Source organism: Elgaria multicarinata, chromosome 6 (genome assembly GCF_023053635.1).
Source record: "Elgaria multicarinata webbii isolate HBS135686 ecotype San Diego chromosome 6, rElgMul1.1.pri, whole genome shotgun sequence".
Taxonomy (NCBI): Eukaryota; Metazoa; Chordata; class Lepidosauria; order Squamata; family Anguidae; genus Elgaria; species Elgaria multicarinata.
Genome location: NC_086176.1, coordinates 74,658,414 through 74,677,043, shown reverse-complemented (window position 1 = coordinate 74,677,043; position 18,630 = coordinate 74,658,414). Strand labels below are relative to the sequence as shown.

General features: G+C 42.9%; 1 protein-coding gene across 5 annotated transcripts in view; it reads right to left on the bottom strand.

The window, feature by feature from the left end:
* The window catches only part of ARB2A (ARB2 cotranscriptional regulator A), a 289,998-nt gene that overhangs the window by 251,989 nt on the left and 19,379 nt on the right, over window positions 1-18,630 (bottom strand). For all 5 annotated transcript variants that reach the window (XM_063129606.1, XM_063129611.1, XM_063129610.1 and 2 more), the window contains one exon: window positions 3,983-4,048. In XM_063129606.1, the coding sequence (XP_062985676.1) occupies window positions 3,983-4,048 (66 nt within the window). The remainder of the gene's footprint in view (window positions 1-3,982; window positions 4,049-18,630) is intronic.

Here is an 18,630-nt window from a genome sequence, read left to right as displayed (position 1 = left end):
AGTAAATCTCTGGGTGATTTGCAGTAGACTAGCAAGTGTTTCTGATTCCCACTTATTTAATAATAGCAGCAAGACATAGGGATATAGGAAATTGCCTAATACTGAGTCAGACCATTGGTCCATAAAGCCCAGGATTGTCGACAGTGACTGGCAGCAGATCTCCAGGGTTTCAGGCAAGAATTTTTCCTGCCATACCTGGAAATAGCAGGGATTGAACCTGAGACTTTCAGCAGGGAAAACATCTGATATAGCATTAAGCTACAGCCCTTCTTCTTCTCATCCTAAATTATATTACTAAATGAAGCAAGCTCAAGGTACCCAGGAACAGATGTTTGTGTGGAAGGACTGGTACTCAAAACAAATTCCTGAATTCAGAATACTTTAATTCTAACTGTATGTCTTTTGCACCAGGCTCCAGTTGGTGGATCTTGGGGTTCTGGTAAAAATGCACACATATACACAAAGTAGATCCTACAAGCATAAAGTCTGCCACCCTTGATGTAGACCTATCTACGGATTAACCTGGAGACAAGTCTGAATACCTGGTGGCCAGTTTATACATTAGATACATGTGACCAGGATGCCAATGAACCTTGAGAGCATACTTCAAAAGTCATATAAGACTTGAATATGCACTGCCTCAATGGTATATAAAAGTTAATAATACTAAATAAAAAATACAAGAACGGTATTATGGCCCATAGAAAGAGTCGGGGGGGGGGCATGGGACAGATTGGATTCTTGGATTTGAGGACAGACAGTGCTCCAACCTCAGACCCCTGCACCCACCCCTTGCAGCCTGTTCACAGAGAAACACACCGACTGCTTCTCCGAGGTCACAAAGGTGACCTTGGAGAGGACAGAAATGGAGTATTCCCATGAGTGTGAAGGGAAGGAGTTTGAGGAGGCTGACTTATGAGGAGTTCTACGTCTTCCCCAGCCTCTGTCCCTCCCCCTACCCAATGCCTGAGTTAGACCTGCAAAAACACCCATCTAGCAAAAATGCAGAGCAGGGGGAGGGCAGAGGCGAAGACTACCTCCACCACTCCTCCCACTTTTCTTTGGAGTTTTGAGGCTTACAGCCATCCCCATAGGATTGCTCCCTAAATAAACAAATATACATGCATAAAAAGGTATGTACAATTTGCATGATATCTATGATCCTTCTTTGTATCTCAAAATATGAAAGGCTAGTAGAAACTTAGGAAATCATACATATATCTATACATTCATGTTCAGTTCAAACCGATACACATGGCAATATTCACTCACAATTTGAATCAACAGTACCCCACTCTCTCTGGATTTGTTTTTAATTTATTTATTTCATATTTTTATCCTATCCTTCTTCCAAATTGCTCAGGGCAGAAAATATGGTTCCATACTATTTTATCCTTACAATAATCCTGTAATCTTGGAGCGGGGCTTGAGGGTTTGCACCTGGTATTGGGCCAGAGAGACAGATTGGGGATGCTGCTGGTATACCGCCCGCCCACCCTGTTGCCCGGCATCCTCCCTGACCGAGCTGGCGGAGGCAGTCTCGAGTGTGGTGTTGGAGGAACCCAGAACAGTGGTTCTGGGTAACTTCAACTTTCATGCTGAGGCTGTCTCTGGAACTCCGGCTCGGGACTTTATGGCCTCCATGACAACCATGGGGCTGTCTCAGTTTGTCGTTGGCCCAACACATAAAGCAGGGCATACCCTTGATTTGGTTTTTGCTCCAAGCTATGAGATGGATAGTCTGAAGATTGGGGGGGGGGGTTTCCAAGTAACCCCATTGTCATGGTCAGACCATTTCCTGGTGAGATTTGAACTCACGGCGTTACTACCCTCCTTTAAGGGTGAGGGACCCATTCGGATGGTCCGCCCCAGGAGACTGATGGAATCCAATGGATTTCTGAATGCTCTTGGGGATTTTCCAGTGGAGAGAGCTGGTGATCCAGCCGAGGCCCTAGCCTCACTGTGGAATGGTGAGATGCGGAGGGCCATCGACTTGATCGCACCTGAGTGCCCTCTCCAGTCCTCTAGAGCCTGCTCTGCTCCTTGGTATACTAAGGAGTTGCGGTCAATGAAACAGGCTGGACGTTGGCTAGAGCGCAAAAGGCGCAAGACTCGAAGCGAAGATGACCGAGCATGCTGCAGAGCGCATACTCGTGCTTATTGGGTGGCAGTGCGGGCAGCAAAGTAGGCTTATTTTGCTGCCTCCAATGCGTCCTCGAGTAGCCGTCCAGCGGAGCTCTTCCGGGTGGTCCGGGGCTGCTAACATCCTCCCCAGCAAATGGGGCCCTGGCCCCGTCGAGGACCCGCTGTGACCTTTTTGCATCACACTTTGAGGACAAGATCGCTTCTCTCCGCAGCGAGCTTGACGTTGTTGTTAGTGCAGCTCCAGTTGAGGTGTCCTATGCCACCATCTGGCCGATTTTGTGGGATCAGTTCCAGTTATTGTGGCCTGATGACGTGGACAAGGTGCTTGCAGCAATGCGAACAACCACTTGCCCTCTCGATCCCTGTCACTCCTGGCTTATAAAAGCAAGCCGAGGGGGGTGGGTCCAGGGGGTGATAAAATGCTTCCCTCCAGGAAGGGGTGGTCCCTGCTGTCCTTAAGGAGGCAGTAGTTCGACCACTCTTGAAGAAGCCCACCCTGGACCCAATGGTATTAGGCAACTACCGCCCAATTGCAAACACCCCTTTTTTAGGGAAGGTACTTGAGAGGATTGTGGTGGAGCAACTGCAGGCACTCTTGGAGGATACTGATTATCTAGACCCATTCCAGTCTGGGTTCAGATCTGGGTTCAGATCTGGTTACGGGACTGGATCCTGGCAAGACGGAAGCCCTGTGGGTAAGTGGTTCCCAAGTCTGGGAGACAGGCTCATTGCCTGTTCTGGATGGGGTTGCAGTGCCTCTGAAAGAACAGGTTCGTAGTTTGGGGGTACTCTTAGACCCATTTCTGTCATTGGAGGCTCAAGTAGCTGCCACGGCTCAGAGTGCCTTTTACCATCTTCGGTTGGTTCGCCAACTACAGCCTCTCCTGAACAGGGATAGCTTGGCCACGGTGGTACAGGCATTGGTAACCTCAAGATTGGATTACTGCAACGCGCTCTATGTGGGGCTGCCCTTGAAGCTGCTCCGGAAGCTGGAGCTAGTGCAGAATGCTGCAGCTTGGCTGTTGTCTGGAGTTGCCCCTTTCCAGCATGCAGCTCCTCTGCTGAGGGAACTGCACTGGCTGCCTATTCGCTACTGGGCCAGGTTTAAGGTTCTTGTACTTGTGTACAAAGCCCTGAACAACTTGGGACCAGGATACCTGAGAGAACGCCTTCTCCCTTACCAACCTGCCCGGTCACTGAGGTCATTCGAGGGTCTGCTCCTGGTGGTTCCACATAGATCCATCCTCCGACTGGAGTCCACCAGGGCAAGAGCCTTCAGCATGGTGGCGCCCCTCCTGTGGAATTCCCTGCCTCTGGAGGTCAGGCAGGCACCAACCTTGTACTCCTTTCGGTGCCTCCTGAAAACATATTTATTCCAAGAAGCCTTTCCTTAATATGCAGCCTTGAATCTCTGTTTTTGCTTCTTTCAAATTTTGTTTTAATTGTTTTGTTCTGTTTTTATTTTCATTTTATCTTGTACACCGCTCCAAATTTTTTCAATGGGCAGCGGTATATAAATATTCTAAATAAATAATAAATAATAATAATGTAAGTTAGACTGACAGAGTAACTCACCCATGGTCGCCAAGTGAGTTTCATAAATGAACAAGGATTCAAACATAGGTTTCTTTCTCTAAAAAAAGAAAACCACCTAGATTTCTTCAGTCCATCCGCTATAGCATATTAGCTAATAACAGAATCTCTGAACTGTTCAATATACATATGATTCAATATACAATCTTCACAAAGAAAAAACATATTTAAAAAAATTCCCCAGACTGTGTGATTTCTACTTTTTAAGGAACTGTGAAAAAAAATCAATGTATATTTTACTTACCGGGACAAATACTTTTTTCAAATGGCATTCTTCTTCCAATAGTTCATAAACATATTTAGTGATTATCTATAAGAGAAAACAGTTGTATCATGGTCACATAAATTGCTCCTGGATTTTCAGAAGTTTTAATGAAAAGATTACCTAGCCATTGTTTTGAAATACTCAAGTATTTGCTTCATATACTTACATTCTTTTAAAAAGATACTAATTAAAAAAGGCAGAAAGATTGCCTCTCTACCCCAATATATACATATTTGTCCAGACATGTAGCATAATTAACAGGGATTGCTCTTCCTGCTATTGTGTGAATTATGTGGCCTAAAATTGAGGATAAATTTCTGTTTTGCTGAGAAATACTTTCAAATCATTTTCAATAAGCACCCTTCCTAAAAACAATCTCCCTTTGTCATTGCAGGTCCAGTTCAAGAGCCACACTGACAGCAGATCTGTATTCAAGAAGCAGAGAAGGGACAGGTCAAAGGTGGCCTAGACAGAAAAAGATATTTACCCTGCCTTCCCTCAGTAGGAGAGGGAGACTGACTGACTTTGTATTTTCCAAGTGGAACACAAGATAAAGTTAAGCAAAAGTTATTTAAAATTAGTTAAGAAATTTATTTCAGTCACAATATTGATTCAAATTTACTGAAGGGTTTCAAGATATCATTATATTAGCTAAAATCACATTGTCTTCCCCACCTCTGCAGTGATAAGGCAGATCATGCAGACAACTGAATTCTGAATTTGTTTGAGTGGGACCTTAAAGGACTTTATTCAATTACAGAAAATTAGAATTCCTCCAATATGCACATGTCCAGATTTTGTTCATGGAAGCAGAAGCTGGAAAACAACCAGCTGCTTCTTAAAACTTCAGGAAGCCCACTTTGGCTAAATTTCTAAGCACATTTTATTGGAATTAAATATTGATAAATTATTAGGGATTACACCCAGGATGCCATGTTTAGGTTTCACATGCAAGGTGTATAGAACAAAACTGAAATGCCAGATAAAAATATCCACAACATATTCCACACAAAGTTTCCACGTATATTAAAGACAAAAACCAAGATCTCTGGAACTCTAAACTATTAAACTAGAATCTAGATAAAATGCTTGCTCATTTGAGAAAAAAGTGAAAATACATTATAGATAAGTGAAAACTGATTGTGTTGTTGTTGTTGTTGTTTTTAACCGATTGGAGCACTCCCTACCAGAACTAATTATACCTGCCTGCCTCAGTTGCTGCATCCTGTTCAGCCTCCTTATTTTTACTCACCTTCAGGGAGATCTGCATCAATCTAACTTTTTTTAAAAAAAAAACTTTTCAGGAAGCTTTGCACAAATTCACTGAAGCACAGTAAATCCAGCAGTAATTACTTCGAAAAGGAGTTGCAATTGGAGGTAGAGCAGGGGAAACCCACAACTCCTGTTTGTCAACTTCATCCTCTCTCACTATTATGCCTTCAACTAACACGTGTCACTTTCCTCCCCATTTCAAAACTTCCCTTAATTCAGACAGTGGCATCTAAATGGGACAGAGTGAATGGGGTGAGCGAATGTAATTAATGCTGGTGGGTGCGCCCCAATCGCTCCATCCTGTTCAGCCGCCACTGAATGGGACTTTGGGAAACCTAGAAAAGGGGGAGAAAACTGACCAGTACCAGAGGGGTGTGTGTGCAGAAGTAATTTTAAAAATATCCAAACCCAGTTGTGTATTTCCAAAGCACCGGGGGTGGGGGGGTGGGGAGTTGCAATCCTTCCAAAGTGCCATTTCAGCATTGGTAGAGGGGCAGACATCACTGGTGATGGAAGCTGGAGGCAAAATCATGAGCAGCACAAGCTTATTTTGCCACTCTTGCCAGACACCTCTGTAGCTGCTGGAGACAATCCATGCTGCTGCGTTCGGATATCACGATAACCACCCTGAGAACAAGCCAACCTCAATAACTTTGGCTTTTCAGGATGATTTGTGTGTGGTTAACAACCCACATTGAATTGTCCATGCCAGACTCACATGTCATGGTAAGCTATGCTGACACTAACAGGGCCCACAACCCACTGTGGCTTATTGTGTCATGTGAACCCAGTTACTGACTAACTAGAACTTGTTCCTTAGTAATTGATCCTGTTCTCAGCTGTTGTACCAAACACCTACACTTTTGAGGATCTGTCCTGCGTATGCAACAACAAAAGTAAACTTCCCTAGCTCCAGTTCACAAACTCCAATAATTACTGCTGCACCAGTGCAGGTGGCAAAGTAGAATAGCTGGTTAAGTGCCAGAGCAAAGCAACAAATTGCTACCCTATATACTTTTCTATGCATATGCTTAAGCCTCAGAATATATAATCATTCATTATTGCCCTTTGAAAATAACTGATATAATTTAGATTTCAGAAGCTTCAGAGTATTAATCGAAAGATCAGTCTTTCAGAACATCCCTGTCTACAGTAAAGCTGAACAAGAATGTAACTGTGGGCAATGAGTTGATTTAAGACATGTTTATCCCAAAGCAGCATGTTAGAAACATACACCCAGTATAATTTTACCCTTAGGGCCTAACTATTTATGGTTCACTGAAATCATCTGCTATGTAATGGAAACAGGTTGCGAGTACAATTATTGAAGCAAACACAGTTGTAATAAAGGACTGAAAAATTGTTTGCGCCAGTTACAAAATGGCATCTAACTTGTGATGGAAAGAAAGGGCAAGTGTTATATTCATGACTACACCATTTTATTCACGTTGCAGAAAGAAATGCTCAACATTGCCCAACATGGGTGAGGCTTCTGTCAAAGAGAGCAATATCAGAGCACAATAAGGAATACTTCTGACATTGCATGTTGCAGCTACCAAATAATGGACCAGCAGAGCATGATCTTGATTATAGCTTTGACCAATCCTTATTCTTCATAAATTTATTCTCCCTCCTTACGGTATTGTAAATAGCATGGTTTTGTTTGTGTTTTGCTTTTTTCCATTGGTGGCAAGTCCTCCAAAATCTAGATCCAGCTGCACAAATAGAGATCTAAACAAATAAATGTATTTGTGGAACTTAACAGTCAATACCCTTTTTTCTACTTTACTGTGTCAGAATAGATGGCAAAAATGCAAAATGAATTCCAGCAGACTGCCCTGCAGCAATTCTCAAATGATGAAGCTGACTTGAGGCTTGATATGTTCTGCTATATGCTTGGGTTGAATAAGCTCTATGTTGTCCCTACAGTGACAAACCTGCCAGTAACAAGAGATGATATAGAACTTTCTGATGTACAACTAAGCACCAATTTCAAAGAAAAACTATCCAAAAAGTGCATAGCAGCTGAATGAGTTTTCAAAAGGTTCTTTCCATCTGAAAATTAGGGAAGGAGAAAGAAATCAATGGCTTTGCATGAGGGTGCCAGTGTGTAATGAATTATTAGTGCTTTGAAACAAATGGCAATGACTAGTTGTTTGCATTTGAATTGTGAGAGAGCAGACTTCAAGCTTCCCAGTATGATTTTTCTCACAAAATCAACAGTCTGGGACCTGAATCTTCTCTAGTGAAGCATGCTGCCATGGGACAAATTTTATTTTACAAAAATGGCCTTTTCTTGCTCCAAGAACTGGATTGTACTACTGATAATTTCCCTCAGTGACATGAAGACCTATAACTTAACACATACATTTCCTGTGGCTGGGAACACTCCTCTAGAGAAAGAACCACTTGCTGAGGCATTCCTCCATTCCATTTTATAAAATCATCCTTCCCATTAGTTCTGGTAAATCTCAAGCTCTTTGTCTGGTCATTATCTACTAAGACAGTTACGTTTCTAGTCTAAAGCCTGAAACACAAAAAGGGAAGCAGAGTTGTTTTAAACTGATCCCCATGACAGCTACCTCTGTGTGATGAGCTATTCACCTGAATCATCTCACAAAGTGGAAAGCATGCTACAGCATTTGAAGTAGCAGGATTGTAGGAGGCTTCCTGCATGATAGCTGGGTTCAGACAAAAAGTTCACCATAAGAAGGCTGCTGCAAAGGAGTTTATTTAAACAGCCACTGTGCTGAGGGTGCTTTGTGTATATCTGAATTATTTGTGGCATGATTAAGTACATCAACAAGCATTTCAGAACAAGTTGAATCCAACAGCACAGCATTTTACAGATGATGATGATGATGATGATTAGTATCCCGCCTTTTGCCCAATACTGGGCCTCAAGGTAGCCAGTAAAAAAGAAACCAAGTATTGGAGAATGTAAATAAAAGATACTTGTAACAGTAGAAAGTAAGCAGGCAGAAGGATGAGATATCCTTATCAAGCCATTATTATTAATATTATTATTATTTATATAACAACCCATAGCTGAAGCTCTCTGGGCAGTTTACAAAGATTAAAACACTGAACATTCAAAACTGATATACAAAATTTTAAAGCATAAAAAGCATAAAAACAGTTTACATACAATATCCATTTAACTGGGTCAGTTAAAAACTCAACATATGCTGTTAAAAGCCTTGGAGAAGAGAAATATCTTGACCTGGCGCCAAGAAGATAACAATGTTAGCACCAGGTGAGCCTTGTCAGGAAGATAACTGGGTGGCCACCACTGAAAAGGTGGTGTTCTTGTTGCCATCCTCTGAGCTTCCCTCAGAATAGGAACCTGGAGGAGGCCCTTAGATGTTGAGCATAGTGTACAGGTAGGTTCATGTCAGGAGAGGCATTCCATCAGGTATTGTGGTCCCAAGTCATGTAAGGCTTTATAGGTTAAAACCGACACCTTGCATAGGGCTCAGAAACGTACAGGAAGCCAATGCAAGCAGGCCAGAGTCAGTCTTATATGTTCAAACAGTCTGGTTCCTGTTATCAATCTGGCCACTGCATTTTGAACAAGCTGCAGCTTCTGAACCATCTTCAAAGGCAGCCCCACGAAGAGCACATTGCAGTAATCTAACTTGGAGGTTACCAGAGCATAGACAAACTGAAGCCAGGTTATCCCTGTTTAGATAGGGGCGTAACTGGGCCACCAACCAAAGTTGGTAGAAGGCACTCCATGCTACCAAGGCCACCAAGACCTCAAGTGACAGAGATGGTTCTAGAAGAACCCCCACGCTACGAACCTGCTCCTTCAGATCACCCTCTATCTGGTCAGAAGAACCACCCACTAACAACATCTCAGTCTTGCCTGGACTGAGTTTCAGTTTATTATTTCAGTTCATTGTCGTTCAGCACCCTTTTACCCATTTTGATGACATTCAAAAGCAATTACTTTTCATAACCTTACTTTGTTACTTTTAGTAGCAGGCAGGATGATATTGGAAAACAGGAAGAAGTTATACAATTGATGGGGGAAATTCAAACATCTGGGCAGTAGCCTTTGTTCAAAATCAAATCCAGCACAAGTTTTGTTTACAGAAATTGCATGTATTTTGTGTTGTTTTACTTATATGTCTTTGTTATGTATTGTTAGAACATGAACACAATAAAGCATCTATTAAAAAATTAAAATGTGGTGCTATATGTTTGAAAAGCTAGTGGGGGAAAGTTGCTTATCATTAAATTTGTTAAATTCTACCCATTAGGTACCTGTGAGTCCTCTGAAATTGTTCCTCCTCTTCGCCACTGCAAACTACTTGTTCACTTGCCGCTCACTTTGGCCCAGACAACAGTGGTGGTAAGAAGGAATAACAGTAGATGCCACTGCCTACTTACTCACTAGTTCTCGGCCTCTCAATCAAGAACATAAGAACACAAGAAGTGCCCTGCTGGATCAGACTGAGGGTCCATCTAGTCCAGCACTCTGTTCACACAGTGGCCAACCAGCCATCAGCCAGGGATAAACAAGCAGAACATGGTGCAACAGCAGCCCCCCACACCCATGTTCCCCAGCAACTGGTGCACACAGGCGTACTGCCTTGGATGCTGGAGATAGCACACAACCATCAGGGCTAGTAGCCATTGATAGCCTTTGTCTACAGGAATTTATCCAACCCCCTTTTAAAGCCATCCATATTGGTGGCCATCACTACATCCTGTGGTAGTGAGTTCCATAATTTAACTATGGACTGTGTGAAGAAGTACTTCCTTTTATTTGTCCTGGATCATCTTCATGGGACATCCCCTGGTTCTATTATTTTGGAAGCGAGAGAGAAATGTCTCCCTATTCTGCATACCACACATAATTTTGTACACCTCTATCATGTCTCCTCTTAGCCTCCTTTTTTCCAAGCAAAACAATCCGAGTTGATGTAACCTTCCCTCATAGGAGAGATGCTCCAGCCCCTTAATCATTTTAGTTGCCCTTTTCTGCCCAGCTCAATAATATCCTTTTTTAGGTGTGGTGACCAGAGCCAGTATTCTAAGTGTGGTCACATCATAGATTTGTATAAAGGCAGTATGATACTGGCCATTTCATTTTCAATTCCTTTCCTTATAATGCATAACATGGAGTTTGCCTTCTTTACAGCAGCCGCACCCTGGGTGGACATTTTCATTGAGCTGTCCACCACAATCCCAAGATCTCTTTCTTCTTTGGCCACTGCCAGCTCAGATTGCACTAGGTTATACTTGGTTGGTTTTTTTTTGCCACAACGTGCATTCCTTTACACATGCTTACATTGAACTGCATCTGCCATTTGGATGCCACTCTCCCAGCTTGGAGAGATCCTTTTGGAGCTCTTCATAATCCCTTTGTGTTTTAACAACCTTATATAATTTGATGTCGGCAAACTTGGCCACTTCACTGCTCACTCTTAATTCCAGATCATTTATGAATAAGTTGAAAAGAATTGGTCCCAATACCGATCCCTGTGGGACCCCACTATTTACTTCCATCCATTGGGAGAATTGACCATTTACTCCTACTCTGTTTTCTTTTGTCTAACCAGTTACTAATCCATAAGAGGATCTCTCCTCTTATTCCATTACTGCTAAGTTTGTTCAGGAGTCTTTGGTGGAGAACTTTATCAAAAGCCTTTTGGAAGTCCAAGTAAACAATGTCCACCAGATTACCCCTGTCTATATGTTTGTAGACACTCTCAAAGAATTCTAGTAGATTAGTGAGACAGGACTTGCCTTTGCGGAAGCTGTGTTGATTCTTCTTCAGCAGGACATGCCCGTCTATATGCTTACTGATTTTGTCTTTAATAATGCCCATCTTCCAGTCCTCTGGTACAGAGGCTGAGCTTAGGGACATGTTGCATATTTTTGAGAGGAGGTCCACAATTTCATATTTGAGTTCTTTGAGAGCTCTAGGATGGATACCATCTGGGCCTGGTGATTTATTTGCTTTCAATTTGTCAATAAGGTTGAGAACTTCATCTTTAGTCACCACTATTTGCCTCAGTTGCTCAGACTCCCTTCCTGAACGCATCAGTTCAGGCACAGGCAAATGTTCTGTATCTACTGCAGTGAACACCAATGCAAAGAATTCATTCAGCTTCTCTGCATTTTCCCTTTCCTTCTTTAGTACTCCCTTAACTCCATTGTCATCCAACGGTCCAACTGCTTCCCTAGCTGGTTTCCTGCTTCTGATATATTTAAAGAATTCTTTATTGTAGTAATACTGTTGATAAAGCAGATGAGGACCAATAGCAGCTAGTGACAATGGAGGTAAGAAGGTAGACTCACTGAAGGAGGGGGCTCATTGAAGGAATCTTGCATAAGGACACTCAAAAAGCTGGAGCCAGCACTGGAGTCTGTGACACTCAATCATTTTCTGTCCTGTTACGATATTTTGATTGCATAAAAATACAACATGCTAAAAGAGCAGTCAGCCTTCAACAAATATTAGCCTTTTAAGGTGCTTCAAGACTTAGTTGCAGCAGTCTAACCAATTTATTGTGGCATATGCTTTCATGGGCCAGGAACATAATGCAGACTTTGCGTAACAATTTTTTTTAAAAAAAGATTTTTAACATGCAAACAAATCATGCAGAATGACCTAGAGTTAGAAAAGCCAGTAGTAGCTCCCCAAAAGTACAGAAGATGTAGTTGCTGGCACACCCGAACTGAGCAGGAAGTCTAAAGAGGTATGAAGAAACTCAGCACAATCTTGGTGGTGGTATCAAAGGAAGAGACATGCTAATAGAGGAAGCATGTTGATAATAAGGGCAAAGAGACTGATGAAGTTAACTGAAAAGGAGGGTTGTAGGGTTAAGAAACATGGACATTTCAGCATGAATGTGACAGATGGGCCTGCCACCTAAAATGGGATCCCCATGCTTAACTCACTTCTTACCAAATTAAACAAAGGGAGCCGATGTTTAATTCCCCCTTATTTAACTTAAATATGCTGGCTGTGTTCAGGCACAATGCTAAACCACTGTTTACCGTGAAATTCTCACCCCTTCCTTGCCAAGTCTCAGGTTCATGCAACCCTGCTTTCACTCTCCTCTCAGGCATGGCCAAAAGGAGAACAGAAGCTTCTATTTTAGATTAACTGCAGGTTAGTGTTTCATTCAAACCGTGGGCTGTGCTTAACTATTGTTAACTAAACCAACCAGCTTCATAACCACTTTGTCCGGGTTCAAATGAAACTGCAAGCTGCAATTAATCTAAAATGGAAGCAAAAATGGCCTGATTGAAGAAAGGGGAAGTCCACAAACCCAAAGCTCACTACAGTTCATTTTCATAAAACTAAATGATGGTTTAATATTACATCTGAACCATTCCTTCCTGTTCCAGGTATCATCATGTTTCCTTATACTAATTCCACCTCATTGGCTGCTGCTTGTGAGGGCAGGGAATGCACGTGAGATATATCAGGATGTGAGGTACATTATATCATTGCAGAATTATGGTGGTGGTGAAACTTGAAAAATGGAGTCCTGTTTCCAGCAGCCTCAGGTTTCTCATAATGACCTGGTTTGCACGTCACGTTAAGTTATCATAGGTTGACAACAAGGGTGATTTCAGGGTGGCTTAGTGTGACATCCAAACCTGGCACAGCTTTTCCGTCATTTTTTATTTTTATTTTTTTGCAAACAAGCCACCCTGGGAACATATGACTTCGTAGTATGGTTGTTTAGAGTAGCTTCTTGTGACATCCAAACCCAACGAAGTTGCTTAAGTGTGAGTTGTTTAAAACAGGGAGAGAGCCATCTGGTAAGAGTGGTAAAAAAACCCTGCTGGCCAATAATGATATGCCCTCTCTATTACACCTTCAAATGATACTACTCAAATTACTCTTCCACTTCATTGCTTCCCTAGACACTTATTTTTCACTTTCAGGAAGATCTGCATAAACTCAATGTCATTTTTCCTCACCTTCAAGAAGATTTGCACAAATTTAACATTACTTTTTTCTCCACCTTTGGGGAGAATTGCACAAACGTAACCTTTTCCCTCACATTCATGGAGATTGATGCACATTTATTTATTGTAACTTTCAGGGAGACTGAACTTCAGCAAATCTGCCTTGAAATTTAAATAACTTTAGCGATCCTGCTCACTGTTCAATCATCCTCATGGACATCTGGCACCTAGCAGTGGAGGCAAGAGACAAGCATGAAGGGGGATAGGAGTCAAAAGTGTCTGGCAGCTGCAGGAAAGAAGGAGCTTTATTTATTTATTTATGACATTTTCATACTGCCCAGTAGCCAAAGCTCTCTGGGCAGTGCACAATTAAAACCATAAAATGCAATAAGTATGCAATAAATTTAAAACGTTAGAAATTTAAGAATGCAATATGAAATCAGATAAATTACAGTCCAGGGAAAGCCTGAGTGAAAAGGTATTTTTTTAGGAGGCGCTAAAAAATACCTCCCAAACTGCATGAAGGAGGGTTTTCCAGAGGGTGGGTGCTGCTACAGAGAAGGCCCACTGCCAAGGCTCTTCATGGCGACATTCCGTTCGTTTCAGAATGGCCAGCAGGGCCTCCTCTGAAGATTGTAACTATCACCTGGTTGTATATAAGGGAAGGTGATCTGCTAGGTATGCTGGTCCCAAGTTGTTTAGGGTTTATAGAATAAAAACATAACTTTGTACGTGGCTTGGTAGCTAACAGGAATCCAGTGCAGCTCTTTAATACAGGTTTTATGTGGGCAGAGCTAGGCCCACATAAGACAGGATGGTGCCCTGTGGTACTCCAGTTCAGCTGCCATGAAGCTGAAGTACAGTCACCCAATGCTATTCTCTGGAACTGACCCGCAGGTAGGAGTTGAACCACTGTAAAACAATGCCTCCAACTACCAACTCATGAAGGTGGTCAAGGAGGATACCATAGTTAACATTATCGAAGGCTGCTGAGAGATCAGGAAGAATTAACAGGGTCGCACTCCCCCTGTCTCTCTCCCAAGAAGGTCATCCATCAGGGCAACCGAGGCTGATTTCAAACCGGGTCTGAAGCCATACTAGAATGGATCCAGAAAATCAGTTTCATCCAGTTTCAATTGAGACACCACCAGTCTCTCGAGCACCTTACTCAAAAACAGGGTGCTTGCAACTGGACAATATTTAGCATAGTTCTCTGCATCAAGGGAAGTTTTTTTCTGGAGTCGTCGCACCACTACCTCCTTCAAGGCAGTAGGGAACACCCCATCACACAATGATGTGTTTACCACTCTCCTGATCCATCCAGTCAGCCCCTAGCAGCTAGATCACATCAACCATGGCGGGCAAGAGTTGAGAGAGCATGTGATGCAAGCATCTTGTCCACATCCTGAGGCTCCAAAAACTGAAATTGATCCCACAAAACAGGATAAGATGATGCACTGAACATCTCAACAGAATCAACAGCAGTGCTCAAATCAGCATGAAGGTGAGCAATTGTATTTTGTCTTGCAAACTCATCACAGCGAACTTCCAAGGGTACTTCCTGTACTGGATTGGGGGGGGGGGGGTAAAATGTAAGTAACCCCGGATCCACTAGGAGAAGCTCAGCTGGACGATAGCTCCAGGATGCGATGGAGATGGCAAAGTAAGGAGCTTTAAGGGCAGATGTTCTTACTTCAGTTGAACATGAAGGAACCTTTTTTTAAAAAAAAAAGTGTTCACTTGCAAAGGAAGCACCTAAGTGGAAGACGAAATTGACGACAGCATTGACAAGAGGGGGGTATTAGTATGCTTGTTTGTGCACTTGTGCAAGACCTTAAAAAAAATGCAAACTTGCTCCTGCATTCATAAGGGCTCAGAAAATTATTCTGTTTTTGCAAGGGGAGAGGGTCGCTCAAGAAGTGGTAAATGCACGATAAAATTAACAAGTACATTGAGAAAAGAAAGACATGGCTGTGCTGGGCTCAACAGCGGATAGGCGGTCTGGCAGTCCAGAGCACTAAAATAAAATAAACACCCACATTCTTAACTCAAAAACCTAAATCTCTTTTGCAATCCGATGCAGGAGGAGGGGGGAGTTTCCCTTATGAGCCTACAACCCTAGCAGACCAATTGCAGAAAGAGTGCTGAGGTACAGAACAAGGAAGCAAGGATTTCTGTCACAAAGGCACCTGGGGTACATGCCGGCAGTGGCCAAGAGGACAGAGGAACTGTGGAAGAAACAAGCCATGGCAAGCCGCCAATCAGGGGATTGTCTGTTGGGAGTAATCAACAAGCCACATACTGTGGTTATTCTCAGGGTGACTTAGCATGATGTGCAAACTTGCCCGTAGTGTAGTTTCATTCTATAATGTACCTTTATAAACCTTAACCCACACTTGTGTGAAACTCTGTTATCTCACTCAGATTAAGAAAATATCCTTTTCTCTGACAAGCAATAAAGAAATGTTATGCAGACTTGTTCTTGAATATTATCTTAGTCAGATCCAGTCTATTTTGTTCCTATTGGGCTTTACAGAAAAAATGGTGTTTTTTTAAATAAAAGGACATAGTGTTAAACAGTAGAAGAACATTAGCAGAGCTTTGAACTCCGCAAAAGCGCTCCCACCCCCCTTTTTGTCACCCCAGCCTCCATTCCAGAACTAGCTCTGTACCATCTGTAGCCAGATGCCTCTGCTTCAAGGCAATCCTAGAGCCATATAGAATTCAGCTGCTGCTACAGCAATGGTGCCTTATTGCCTTATTTAAATTGTTAATTTTTTTAGCATGCTAGAATATTATGCTGAATAATACATAACAGAGCTTGAAACCTGTAGTTCTGAAAACCTTTTAGCGCATGGACAACCTAACAAATTTCATGAGATTAACAAAAGGCACACCCCTGCTGCAAAGGGAAGCTGAGTACACAATCTCAAATACCTGCTGTAAATAAGAAACTTGGGCAAAACATTCCAAATCCAGAACATTTTTTTTAGAAGCAAACTGTTATACATCTTGAATGTAAGTATTGTGATCCATTCTCCTGAAACGGATACCCCCATCTGTGCTTTTTTTAGCACCTTTCCCTAAAAGCAGAAGATAAATACTTCATTTTCACCAATTAATGTCATCATTTTAAAAATCACATATAAAGTTCACCCTTACCGTTCCCTCTTTTCCTCCCTCTTTAAAAGTAATTAAGAAATATTTTTAAGAACTGTCTTAAGAAATATTTTTGTAAACTGCCTTGAAAGCCTTTTTTGGCTCATTCAAAATCTAACTAGGTTTTAACTTTTCTGCAACTAATAAAAAGGGGGATACCACCACCAGATGACAGACTGTTCCATGACTCGCTTTCACTGATCATGGGTTGTTTCCTTCTGAGCTCCTTGGCCATGGATCACTCAAGCATGTATTTCTGGAGACTTTGTGGCATGGGAAGATGAGGAATTGCTGGCAAGACTTCACTACATCAACAGCCTCTTTGCCACTGGTCCACTCTAGTCAGGGACCACCTTTGATCGCACCCAGGAATGTTCATACTGTCCTGATGAAACACTTCCCTCGAAGACTTTTTTAGCTGAACAGCCTCTCACCCTGGCCTGCCCACTTCCCACTGGAGACTTGTGAGAGCAGTAAAACATCCTTGCCGCCTTTGGTTGATGCATTGCTGCATCCCTTTCCTCCTCAATATTCTGCCTTCCTTCCCACTTACAGTGCTATGCTAGCTTTTTGAATGCAGCCCCCTGTACATGAGGAAATCCAAGCTCGAAGAAGCCTTGGATGTTTCCTTTATCGTCCCCGCCTTTATGACATCTGCCAAATATAGCTCATTCAGGATTCACACTGTCTCTGTTTATTTCCCAACTCTGAATGTGGTACTGAGTGGGAGATAACCCAAGTTGCATGCCAATTTGTAGACAATCATCACTAACCTTTTTTTTATTGGCACAGCAGAGCACATTACCATATTTTCTCTATTGGGCCGATTTTGTCAGCAAAGGTGTCAATCATTTTCTGTGACATCCAGAAACTTTGGTGGAAATGTGCATCATCCCAATTATCCAACTTGAGCATAGAAGCCCACACAGCTTCTGTGCATAGAAGGGTCCAGTGGTGCATCAAACACCAGTTTGCATTCAAGAGCTCAGCCTTAAAAATAAATGCAGCAACCACCTCGGACATTCTCCGGAGCAACCAATTCAGGTTTCATGTGTGGTCACAAAGCCAGTCTCTTTCAAAATGCATTACTGCCCCTTCCACTCCTCCAGCTATGTTGAAGTGCTGCTCCAAGGCTCAATAACTGCTGTACGGATCCTTAAACAGCACTTGAAAAGCTCCTTCACAGAGATGCTATATTCAAGAATATAATAATATGTCTTTTAGCTGTCCTAAGGGCTCTAAACATTCATTTGCACTGACCATGCGTTAACTTCCACGAAACCAGTAAGTAGATTAGGAGAACATGCACATCATTCCATATAAAAGGCTGTTTCAGTACAAAGTGTTTCCTTATTATAACTTCCTTCCAAAAGGGAGCAACTATTGGGCATTGCCAAAATATATGAATAAAAGTAGTATTAGGTGCATTACTTCACCAAAAGGACCACTTGTCCCACTGATGAGGTTTTTAAAGCCGCCCCCCCCCCCACACACCCATTGGTGCTTGCATTAAGAGGCCCTTTCAGGCACAAATGGTCAGGGGGGGGAGATAAGGAAGGAGAAGAGAAAGATCCTTCATTAGAGCCACCATTAGAGTAGAAGGAGGAAACCCTTCTCCTCCTCCCCCTCCCGCGCCCATCAGTGCCTGAAAGGGCCTTTTAACGCAAGCGTTAAGAGGCCCCTTCAGGCACCGAGGGGGGGGGAGCATGCTTTATGGGCCTCCGGAAAATGTGCAGATTCCCCCAGCCATGCCATTACCATGGCTGGGAGAATCTGCTCACTTTCTGGAACCCCGGAAAGCATGCTTTCCTGCACCTCTCCTTCCCCTAGCAGCCATCAGGGCCTGAAAGGGCCTCGTAATGCAAATGTTAAGAGGCCCTTTCAAGCCTTGATGGCGGGGGGGGGGGGGGAAGCACCTGTCCAAGGCCTCCAGAAAGTGGTCAATTCCCCCAGCAAGCTAATGGCGTGCCATGGAAATTACGTACTTTCCAGAGGCTTGGGATGCGCACAACACTGAGCGCTCGCTGGGCTGGCTCGGCTGGAAGAGGGCCAGTCGGGCAGCACTCGGCAAGCTCCCAAGGAGCTCGTCATTCACTAGGTATATTTAAATGGACAACCCAATCCCAGACATACCTGAGGACATCATGTTACAAGAAGAGGGCTCTGCCACAGTAGTTACTGTAAGACTTTGTACAAAACCATCAAAGGAGAACAGGACAGCTTTTTTGGCTCACCTGATATCTCGTAACTAGGCATCT